Below are 10,261 nucleotides of genomic sequence, written 5' to 3'. Positions count from 1 at the left end.
CATTGATAGATGCTAGGGACAGTAGGAAATACAGAAATGCACGATAGGTGATTGAGAACAGATGTTAACAGGGTGTTGACGTTTGTTCCATTTCATGAATGTTTTTTTCTTCAATTGTTAATGTGACACATGCCTCCATAGTTGATACGAATTTCGACAAGGGATAGATATTCCAATGAAATAGATAAATGAAACAATTCATCGAGTGAGTCTTTTAAATTTTCTTTTTATTCATTCGGTGTATTTTTCTTCTCAATTATGTACAAAAATATAATGAGAATCAATAATTATTACAGAGTTTTAACATTAGGTGCGTGACGATGCCAGATGTCTACAGAATCTCTCCCCCTTTCGGTCGACAATTTGAAATTTTTTTCAATGTTAATTTAGTTACTTTTTTTTTCAAATTCATTCATCACAATCAACGTGCTTTATTTACAAGCTACCTAGTGATTGTATTTTGGCAGAAAATAAACCAACGGTTTTACACAGTTCCTCTTTAATTATTCATCAAGGGGAGGTCAGAGACCTGTCGATGTGTATCTGTTATTCACTTACAAATGGCCTTCTGCAGTTGAGTGATAAAACGTCATGAGTAAAATATGACAGTTCCTTCAATTATCATGACAATGAGTGGCCTTCTGCATCTTTTGACAATTTGTCTCGACATCACTCATTATAGATGAAATGATTCAATAGTCCTTGAGATATTGGAAATTAAAACATTTCATTTATCATCCCTCTATTGAGCTCCATCGATCAATCATCCACCATTTGTTATCTTCAAAAGAAATCAAATTGAAATGAGGCAATATAATTGCGGAATCGGTCGTCCAGCGAATACCGATTTTAGACTGTTTCATGATCATTGAGGATAATTACAAATAATGCAGTGCAATACCTACAATTAATATATTCTGCGGCTTCGTCACGACGACTCGGATAGTCTGTACCATAGAATACTCTGGAAAAATGCAACAATCACGATAATTGTGTAATCCAAAGAGTCGATTACTATAACACTCAATTTTTTTAATCAAGTGAAATAAAAAAATTCATCGAAGACATTTGTATCTTGAAAACCAAGGGGAATAATTATTGGGGGGGGGGGTTCTGTGATTGGAAAACTGCAATTTCTTGGATTGTGAAAATAATTCTAATCTGATATTTTAAAAAATGACATTTTTATTTCTTTATTTCACTTAATATCTCATCAAAATTAACGACTCATTTTCAGGAGAACAGAAATTTCACATTGAAATAACGCAAACATTTTCCTCATTCATTTGCTGCATATCTCTGCACACCCACGCACACCATTTGGTAGAAAAATTGTTAATGACCTTAATTAAGATGCCCTAAATTTCGTCTCGATATCGCGTTCATCGTAAAAAAAAATGAAATTGAAAATTTATAATGAGAAAAGAAGTACGAAAGAGTGATTTCAAATTTTTCAAGCCCCTAATTCCTCGAAATATTTATTATTCAAGAAATTATCAGTAAAATGATTGATAAAAAACGCATCATTGCTCGCAAGATACTTTCAACAAATCCCCCAGAAAAGCAAAGAATGGAGAATAATTGATCTGCTGATTGAAATGGATTGAAATGTTCACAGAAATAACCACAATAAAGCGAAGCCATGGGGATATTTAAAAATTGAATATTATTAAATTTCGTGAAATGTCAGGTGAATGACCTGTTCACGAATCGAGGCACGGTTATATTAATGTAACTCATCAGCTGTTAATCCTCCAATAACTATAATGACAAATCAATCGTGAGAAAACATCATTCAATTCATTCTTCTTCATAATTTTTTATCCTCAATCAATTTTGCATTCTCAATTTTTACTTTTACTCGATTATGTTTACATGTAATCATTGCTAAAGCGTTTAACAACCACTGAAGCATTGAACACAGTCGGAACAATTTTACAATAATAAAATTCCTACGACGAATAAAGACTGAAACCCCATTGAATCCTTACCGTCAATTTTTACTTGTGCGTTATTTCAATATTTCAATTCACTAATTTTTTCTATTTTTACATTAAAAAAATTCATCGCAACCTCGATTCGCCGATTCAAATCTATCCTCGAAGACCATCAACCAATCAAGCTCGGTGCTTGATAATTATTCTATTTGACAAGAGAAAGTGATAAAACAATTCAAGCCCAAATATCGTATGTACAAGTTGTAATGACGAATTATCTCATCAATGATAGACTTTAGGAGGAAATATCGAGATAAATTTATCAACATTTCCCCCTAAACTCCCCCAGAACATTCCACTGACAAAGTTTTACCACCTTCACTAATTAATTCTCCAATCATTACAAATTCACAGAATGAGAAAATAATCAGTGAATGGACTTGTCCAATGCCAATCCTCAATTCACATTATTTCTCATAAATTATTAATTTCATCAGTTTCAACCATTTCAAAGCGACAACAAACGTCGAAGACTGCATTATAATTTCATTAATTTTTTCACCGCATCTCATATTTTGTCATATCAATGAATAAATCTGCCAAATAATATTTTACATTTATCTAAATGATATAAATACTACATTCTCAGTATCGATGTAAACGTTAAATCCCTCTCTTTCACAGACTCACACATCAATTAATGAAAAAAAAAAATGGAAAAAAAAATATAAACACATTTAGATCATTCATTCAGCATTCATCCATGAAAATTTGTCCTTTGGAACAACAAAATGAGAAAGAGAGTAAGTCCTCTTGATGTTGCCAGGGAGCAATCAGACACGCATTAATGTCGTAGCGTGATTAAAGCGCATAAAAAAACATCAATTATGATTTGTAAATGGAGGCAAGGAAGAAATTCACGGCTGATCGTTCGTTATATTTCCCTTAGTCTTAAATTCCCCTCCATTTGCCCTTTATTCCATTTCGATTATTCCTTCGGCGAAAGAATAAAAAGAAAATGAAAAAAAAAATCATTAATTAATGAGAATAATGAGGAAATTGTCAGTGATATTAAGCCAATTTCTTCTCATTGTTGTTGGCAACGTAGCCATTGTTTGTTCCATTGCTGTAACAACTGTTGTACTCCTTATTGTAGATGGTTGTATATGTTGAAACACCATTTTGCTTCAAATTTGTTTCACTCTCTTCGAGAACTGGCATACAAGCGCCGGGGTTTTGACGACGCTTAGCATCCTGGCCGATATATTTCTCTTTGTAAAAATCAGAGAATAGACCGAGGAATAGAACACCGTGGAGACCAATCCAGATCATGAAGCTGCGAGGGTAGTTGCACTCGGTGAAGAGGAGCTGAAACTGGTGGCCCATTATCAGGACAAATTGCACCTGAAAGGAGAAAATTCAGTCGAAATTTGATGAAAAATACCAAGAGAGAAAGAGAAAACTTTTTTATCGACGTCTCACTCTTCAATAAAGTTTGTGGAACCATTGGGAGAGCCATTAGCTTTGTGAATAAATCATTCAAAAGTTGAGTAACTCTTTTCCAGCGTTTATGAAAGCGAAGCTTACCAAACTAATCTCACCCAAAACTGAACACGTAATATTGATAAATACACCATTGAAAAATAAATTAAGGACTTACCATTTGGAAGGAGGTAAGATACTTCTTCCACCAGATGTACTTTTGATACTCGGGGCCCATGGCAGCGACCATATAGTAAAAATACATAATGATGTGTACAAATGTATTTAATAGTGAGAAAAATGTACTATGACCGCCTGGAGCGAATTTGAGTCCCATCCAGACTGAGAATGGCATCACCCCGTGGTGTATAACATGTAGGGTAGAGACTTGTTGATTTTTTTTCCTCAGGATGAAGAATAACTGGAATGTAAACGATCATTAGAAATGATTATCAAGTCGTGTTAGCCTTGCATACATCCTCGATTATGGAATTTCAATTTCAATTGAGCTCGTTACTCGGTGAATGGCTATTACGGACTTTGGATTGAAGAAAAAAAAATGTAGCAAAAAAATTGAAAACTCATGTGATACGTATAAACGGGTGAAAAAATTTCCTGTAAAAAAAATCCCATGAAATTTCAATTTTAAATTACGCACTACTGAAATAATTGTCTAATTGACAATTCTCATCATTTCACTTTTATGACACACGAATGTTGAATAAAATCCTGAGGATTTTATACAACAACTCCTTATTGTACAACTCCACTACTCTACTTACTGTATCAAAGAATTCAGTGAATTTACTGAAATAGTACCACCAACACGTGCCGGCCATTCTAAGGGCTAAAGGATTATTTGAATAGTCGACTGGTTGACACCGAAAGCTGTAACCTTTCGCCCAACCGCTCATCAAAAACTGCGCAGAACAAAGTAAAAATACTATTAGTCATGATCATGATTTTGCTAATAGTGTTTATTTTCAATGGAGGAGGTAATTTTTCTAGGAGTGAGGCAATGAGGAACAGACATTTAATGGTCTTTCATGGTTGAAGTTTGTAAATTTTTCAATGCTACTTCAATACACTTAGGCGTCGTTATCTCAACCGGCTAACCGCAAATATTTGCATTCATTCTAGCCGCGAATTTACATCCGGCAATGAGAAAAGGTAATTCTGATAAACAAATCAATTTTACTTTTTGCGGGCAACAAAACTATTTTATTTTATTTTTTTAGATGCATTCCTTCATTCCATGGCTATTCATCACAATTATAGCATTTCATTAATTTATTCAGCAATTTAAATTGTCCATTTGACTTGAATCATTCAACATCACCGATTATTCAATCGAAATTTCTCTCGAAACGTTACAATTCACGTTGTACGTTATGAAGACCAATTGCGTTACGTGTCAAGGTCGTTCCATTTCAGCATTATACACAGGAGAGTGTCTCCGCTCGACTTTTTCTTTCGATGTCAGGGATAAATTTTTTCTCAATTAAAAAATAAAATAGCACGAAAAAAAGAAACAATTGAATCCCACTCACTGGCATCAACATTTTGTAACATCTATTTCCCGTTTAGTATTACGAGACTCAACCTACGCAGAATTGTACTCTTGACGAACAAAAATGAACGAGTGCATTGCAAATAAGACGTGAAAATTATTGAAAAATGCGTGTGAAACCGCACGTCATAACTTCTTTTCAATGAATGCGATCATTTAACATTTTTGACTCATTCAGTCAGTCATGAATTATTATTGAGCTGTGTACTTTGACCCTCGTCAAGAGTCAAAATGATGAAGTAGGTGGAAACATGACGTATACATTGAAAAGGATTATTCAAACTGTTGAACAGAACAGAACAGAGCAGAAGAACAAATAAGCATTCCAAGATATTTTTCTTTGAATCTCTTTCATTACTGTCCCCTCTCTCATTCCCTCTATGTACTTAGCCATTACGCTAACGGACAGCGGTTATACATATGCCCCTCAACCCTCTCTGTTCTCACTTTGTTGAAAAAAAAAATGAAAAAAGAGAAGAAAGCAACTGGTGGATAAGCGCCACATCGTTCATCGTTTACGTTATGCACCGTCGCGTCATTCTCTCGTTTAATCTACCGATGTTAAAACGTAAATAACCCCGATCGTCGTATATAATACCTTTCTTATGTTCCAACTCACTAGTATATTAGATTTTGTCCTTGTTCAATTAGCGTTATGGTACTCTTAATATATCGATTAATGGGGACAAAGAATATTACGGAAGTTTTCACTGGAGCTTAAGCGTTGGAAGGGGCAAAGTTTGACGATGGATACTGAAATTTTCATGCTGTGCTCCCTCAATTCTCCATCTCTACCTCCTTGAATGCATAATTAATTCGAGTTCCAACGAGGAGGGAGATTAACAAGCCCTCGTGATAAATCATTAATTACTTCAACCTCACTATGGGGTATTTAATAAAAAAATATATATATTTTGCATGTTTTACTGTGAATTGTGACTGAACGAAATGGGAACAGTGCTAGTCGTAATAAAGTCTAGTTAGTTCTCTCGTTAGTTGGTATGTTAATCGATCGATCTGCACTACGGATTTTCAATGAAATTAGATTAGCTTGGAGAGGGATGCAGAGAAGGAAATGTTCTCAACGTGTTCTCATTTATCGATCTGTCACTATTTATAGGTGAAGAAAAAATTGTGGGTGATGGGGTAAACAAATGAGGATTAATTCAATACTCAACAGTTTGTTATTGGAAATGAACATTGTTATTGCAATTTTTTGAGGGAATGGCAGGATGAAGACAATCGATTGTCGAGTGGAACTTTTAATTAGATACGTAGAGTAGACAGTGGTCAATTGTGTCACAGTTTTACGTCACTTTGATCTGTGCAATGTATGTGTGCAATGTGCAGAGCTTGATTGTAATAACTGGGACATGCATTGTAGTTGACCAAGTCAAATGTTAATGTTGATGTTTGTCGCTGAGATGGGCATAAAATTGAGGCGTTGAGACTCACCTCATAGAAAATCCACGAGGAAAATATTGTCTGAATGAAGTTATAGACAATGAGTATCCTACGCAAGTTGAATGGCTTACGATTCTCCATCATTCTTGGGCCAATGACTCTGCTGAAATAGGCATATGATATGCATATTGCCATCGTTGGTAAGGGACTGCTCATCATTGCCCAGTGGGCCACTCTGGGATCTGTGAATAATGAAAAGGCTAAATAGAACGAGGAAACGAAACAGATCGGCCAACTCTGGTTTGTTTTACTTTGACGATTGTGACATATTTCAATAATCGCTGTTTTCATAATTTCTTTTTCTTTCAATCATTACTTTTTATTTTTCATCAACTGTTTTGTTCGACTGACATGGAATTTTGAGTGGCGCAATGAACATGACCGTGTTCATTGCGTGAACTGAGGCTTCTTCCGATTTGGCATTCGCCAATCGTGCTCTTTCATTTCTTTCGGTTCTCCTCGGCACATCGTTCACGTGCCACTTTCACGAAACTCGATTTCCAACTGTGATACAATGACACTTGAATTTTTCTTTTGTCCCTAATCGTTATGAATTCAAAATGTTGATTGTTTTGCCCAAAAACAACACCAATTCTTCGAGTTGAGAAGTAGAATGAATGAGTAAAAACATATTGTCCCCGTGTTCATTCATATTTATGCTACGCAGATCTTTGTATATGGACCATTCAAATTTTCCCGTTAATTTCAATCGAATCCCGGGCAATACGAATAGCCGATGACCTTCCACATGCCAGAGTCGAGAAATTTTATTACGTAAACCATTGAAATTAGTTGGATAATTTTTTCTTCAAGATTCATCGTGCTGACGTATTAGTATCGTTTTACAACTTCCGAAATGGCTACATTTCTCGGTGATTCCGGGCAATAATTTACATTGAGTGTCCCTGACAAACATCACCAGATATTTCATCACTTTTTTTTTTAATTCTACCATCACTATCCATACTGTGTTATAGAGACAGCAAATATTGAATGAACGAACCCTTGTCGATGAAATGAATTTTTAAAAGTCATTGCGAAAGAATAATAAATTCTAGAGGAAAAAAAAAACGTGAAATTCATTGAAACATCCAAAGAGATTTGTCTTCCCATGAATGAAAAATGGTGATTTACTCACCGGATCTGTTGTCCATGAGGTCCCTGTACCCGTGTATCAAATTAGCTACTATGGTCGTCATTTTTGCCTCGATGATTCACCTGTGAATGGGCAAAAAACACTGTAATCTTTTCGAGACAAGTGCATATACATTACATTATGTAAGTTCACTGTGGTAAAGCTAAACAGAGCATATTACGGACGACAAGGCGGCCTGATACGATAGTATCACATGTAAATACACAACATGGCATTTTTGTTCCCCTTATTTTCGTGAACAAATGAAATAAACAAAACTCATAACTGCGTTTTAATAAAATTACTACGACTACGATTCAGTGGAGAGTGGAAATTGGAATGAGTTTTCCGGTTGGAGAGCTTCAGAATCTTTCAATGGATCCAGTAAAACACAGATTAAATTCCAATGAAAAATGTGATTCGAATCATTGGAATTTACAATGACATGAAGGCAAAAAAGGAGGTCACAGAGGGTCTTCCTATAAACGTCGGTGAGGAATAGACACGTACATCGTAATGCACCCCATTTGTCGAATTTAATTTCACGGACAAGAAGAAATAGAAACCCCCGCCCCTAGTGGAACTGCCACCCTCAGTTCTTCACGAAAAATTTAATTATCACTCCAAGTAAAACTCCTCCCCCAGCGTTTAATCAATGTCGATGTTTTTGAGGAAGTTTGAGAAATTGGGTGGATGAAAAATATCTTCAAAAATCTCGAAGGTCGTCAGTTTTATGCATCGACAATGAGTCCAGTCATTCTGTCGCCTATACTCATCGATCCATGGAGTCGCGTGTGTACGAGTATGTACACAGTTGCCCCTTTACGCCTGTAATAGTCGGTTCGCCTCAAGCGTCAACCAAGCAGGTTGAGGCGTTTAGTAACTTTCTCGCCGTCACTACCGATCTTCTCTTTTTTTATTTTAACAAAAATTTTTCCTTTTTTTCTTCTCAACTTTTCCCTCTTTCTCTTTCACGGCAACTTGACTCACAGCCTCTCCTTTGAATTTTACGTAACAGACGAGAGGTAATCGGTATAGGACGGATGTTTGCTGTAAGAGAAATGGTCCCCACTCTACGATAATCGGTAATAGTGTTGCTCAAATTCCGTGCGTTCCTCGCCATTTAGTTTAGAGGGTGACAGTTGAATATTGTTGAATGCCAATGGATTGAGTGTGAAAAAAATGTAACAGATTATTTATTATGCCAGTAGTGCTGCAATCATTCATTTCTCTCATCAGTCACGCGATGAGCAATCGATTACGATTGAAAATCCGATACACTCTATCTGAGTACGTGAAACCGACCCCTTTTTTTCTTCTCATTACTCCTGATCTATTCCTAATCTTGATGCAAACCGTAAAATTTGAGCCACTGATATCCGTCTGCACGAGACTATTACTCGGTCGACAATCTGTTGTTTTAATTGCTAAGGGCAAGGGGAGTATTATCTTTTGTATTGAAGCCGCTGATGGCCAACCAGACGCACGGTCTTTCCCCGATTACTCAGCGTAATTACATCACACAATCTCATCACACACGTGCCCAGACGAGCCCGCGATCAGCGGATCTGATCAAAAGAACGAAATTTCAACTTTGTTTTTTCCCAAATTTGAGTCTTGATATATACGTCAGTAACTTTCCAAGTTGCAATGTTAATTGGAGTACTCAGAATAATTTGGCTTATCAAATTATACACAAGTGAAAGTTGTAATGTTCACTACAATAATTTATTGTCAAAATTTTAACGATTTTATCAGGGAATTCAAGCGGCAGAATTTTACACTGTCTAAAAATAATATTCACCGTATTGTGCGCATTCCCGAGTAATCCGACACCTCCCACAATGCTGAATTTCCAAAGTCTCCGATACATTATTATAATATCAATGAGAGCATTAAAAATCATCACTTCAAACTACTAAAATAATTCGGGTGAAAGTTACAACCTGAACCAATCGACCGATTACTGAATATACCAACGATGGAAACTATTCGCCAGCATAACATTCATTGAATTATGTAATGATCGTACGATTAACGACGACAATCGATTCATTCAAATATCTACCGATCTACTCATCAAATATGTAGCAAAAAATCCGGAAATTGCACACAGACATTTCCATGAATATATGAACCGCTTAAATGGCACAACAATTTTAATGATTGTATTGTGGATTAAAAAAGATCTCTCAATAAATTCCAAGATGAGTTCCAAATCATCCCTCTTGTAATTATTCCCCAATGTGTACTGCTCTATCGCTCAACCTCAATGAAAGGCAAATAAACCAATCTTCCCAAACAAATACCCTAAAAATCTTTTTAAAAATTTCGATAAAAACACGCGATATTTCAAATCGTTTCGAGGCCACGAGGTTAATCACGAAGTAACAAAGTCGACAATACCGTAAACTCCCTCGACATTCTTCAATCCTCTGCAATTAAAATTCCAAACATGTCGTAATTCGCTGGACTGTTAAACTGACACAACTATCAGTGCAGGTCACTCCAATAAAAAAAAAAGAACAAATTATTATTGCTCCTCTTGGATGACGAAGAAAAAACCATAATTAATTTCAAACGACAGACAAGATAAGCTTATCAATCAAATGTTTATTAATTCATCCAATTACCCAACTGCCGGCATTCTTCTGTCATCCCCCCCCCCCCCCC

At 35.8% G+C, this 10,261-nt stretch overlaps 2 protein-coding genes across 6 annotated transcripts in view; one reads left to right on the top strand and one right to left on the bottom strand.

Moving 5' to 3' along the window:
• Nucleotides 1-10,261, top strand: part of LOC107039072 (COMM domain-containing protein 4) — a 64,212-nt gene that overhangs the window by 20,960 nt on the left and 32,991 nt on the right. The gene's annotated exons all lie outside the window — the stretch shown is intronic.
• The window catches only part of LOC107039045 (elongation of very long chain fatty acids protein AAEL008004), a 12,229-nt gene continuing 2,174 nt past the window's right edge, over nucleotides 207-10,261 (bottom strand). For 2 of the 4 annotated variants that reach the window (XM_015258491.1, XM_015258485.2), the window contains exons 2-6: nucleotides 7,592-7,671; nucleotides 6,445-6,635; nucleotides 4,202-4,339; nucleotides 3,598-3,840; nucleotides 207-3,341 (exon numbers count right to left, since the gene is read on the bottom strand). In XM_015258491.1, the coding sequence (XP_015113977.1) occupies nucleotides 3,009-3,341; nucleotides 3,598-3,840; nucleotides 4,202-4,339; nucleotides 6,445-6,635; nucleotides 7,592-7,652 (966 nt within the window). In that variant the 5' untranslated portion in view covers nucleotides 7,653-7,671 and the 3' untranslated portion in view covers nucleotides 207-3,008. The remainder of the gene's footprint in view (nucleotides 3,342-3,597; nucleotides 3,841-4,201; nucleotides 4,340-6,444; nucleotides 6,636-7,591; nucleotides 7,672-10,261) is intronic. The other 2 variants (XR_001460940.2, XR_001460939.2) reach the window with 2 other exon arrangements.

Source organism: Diachasma alloeum, unplaced genomic scaffold (genome assembly GCF_001412515.2).
Source record: "Diachasma alloeum isolate Michigan unplaced genomic scaffold, Dall2.0 Dall_scaffold_00178, whole genome shotgun sequence".
Classification (NCBI taxonomy): Eukaryota; Metazoa; Arthropoda; class Insecta; order Hymenoptera; family Braconidae; genus Diachasma; species Diachasma alloeum.
This window is presented reverse-complemented; position numbering and strand designations above follow the sequence as displayed.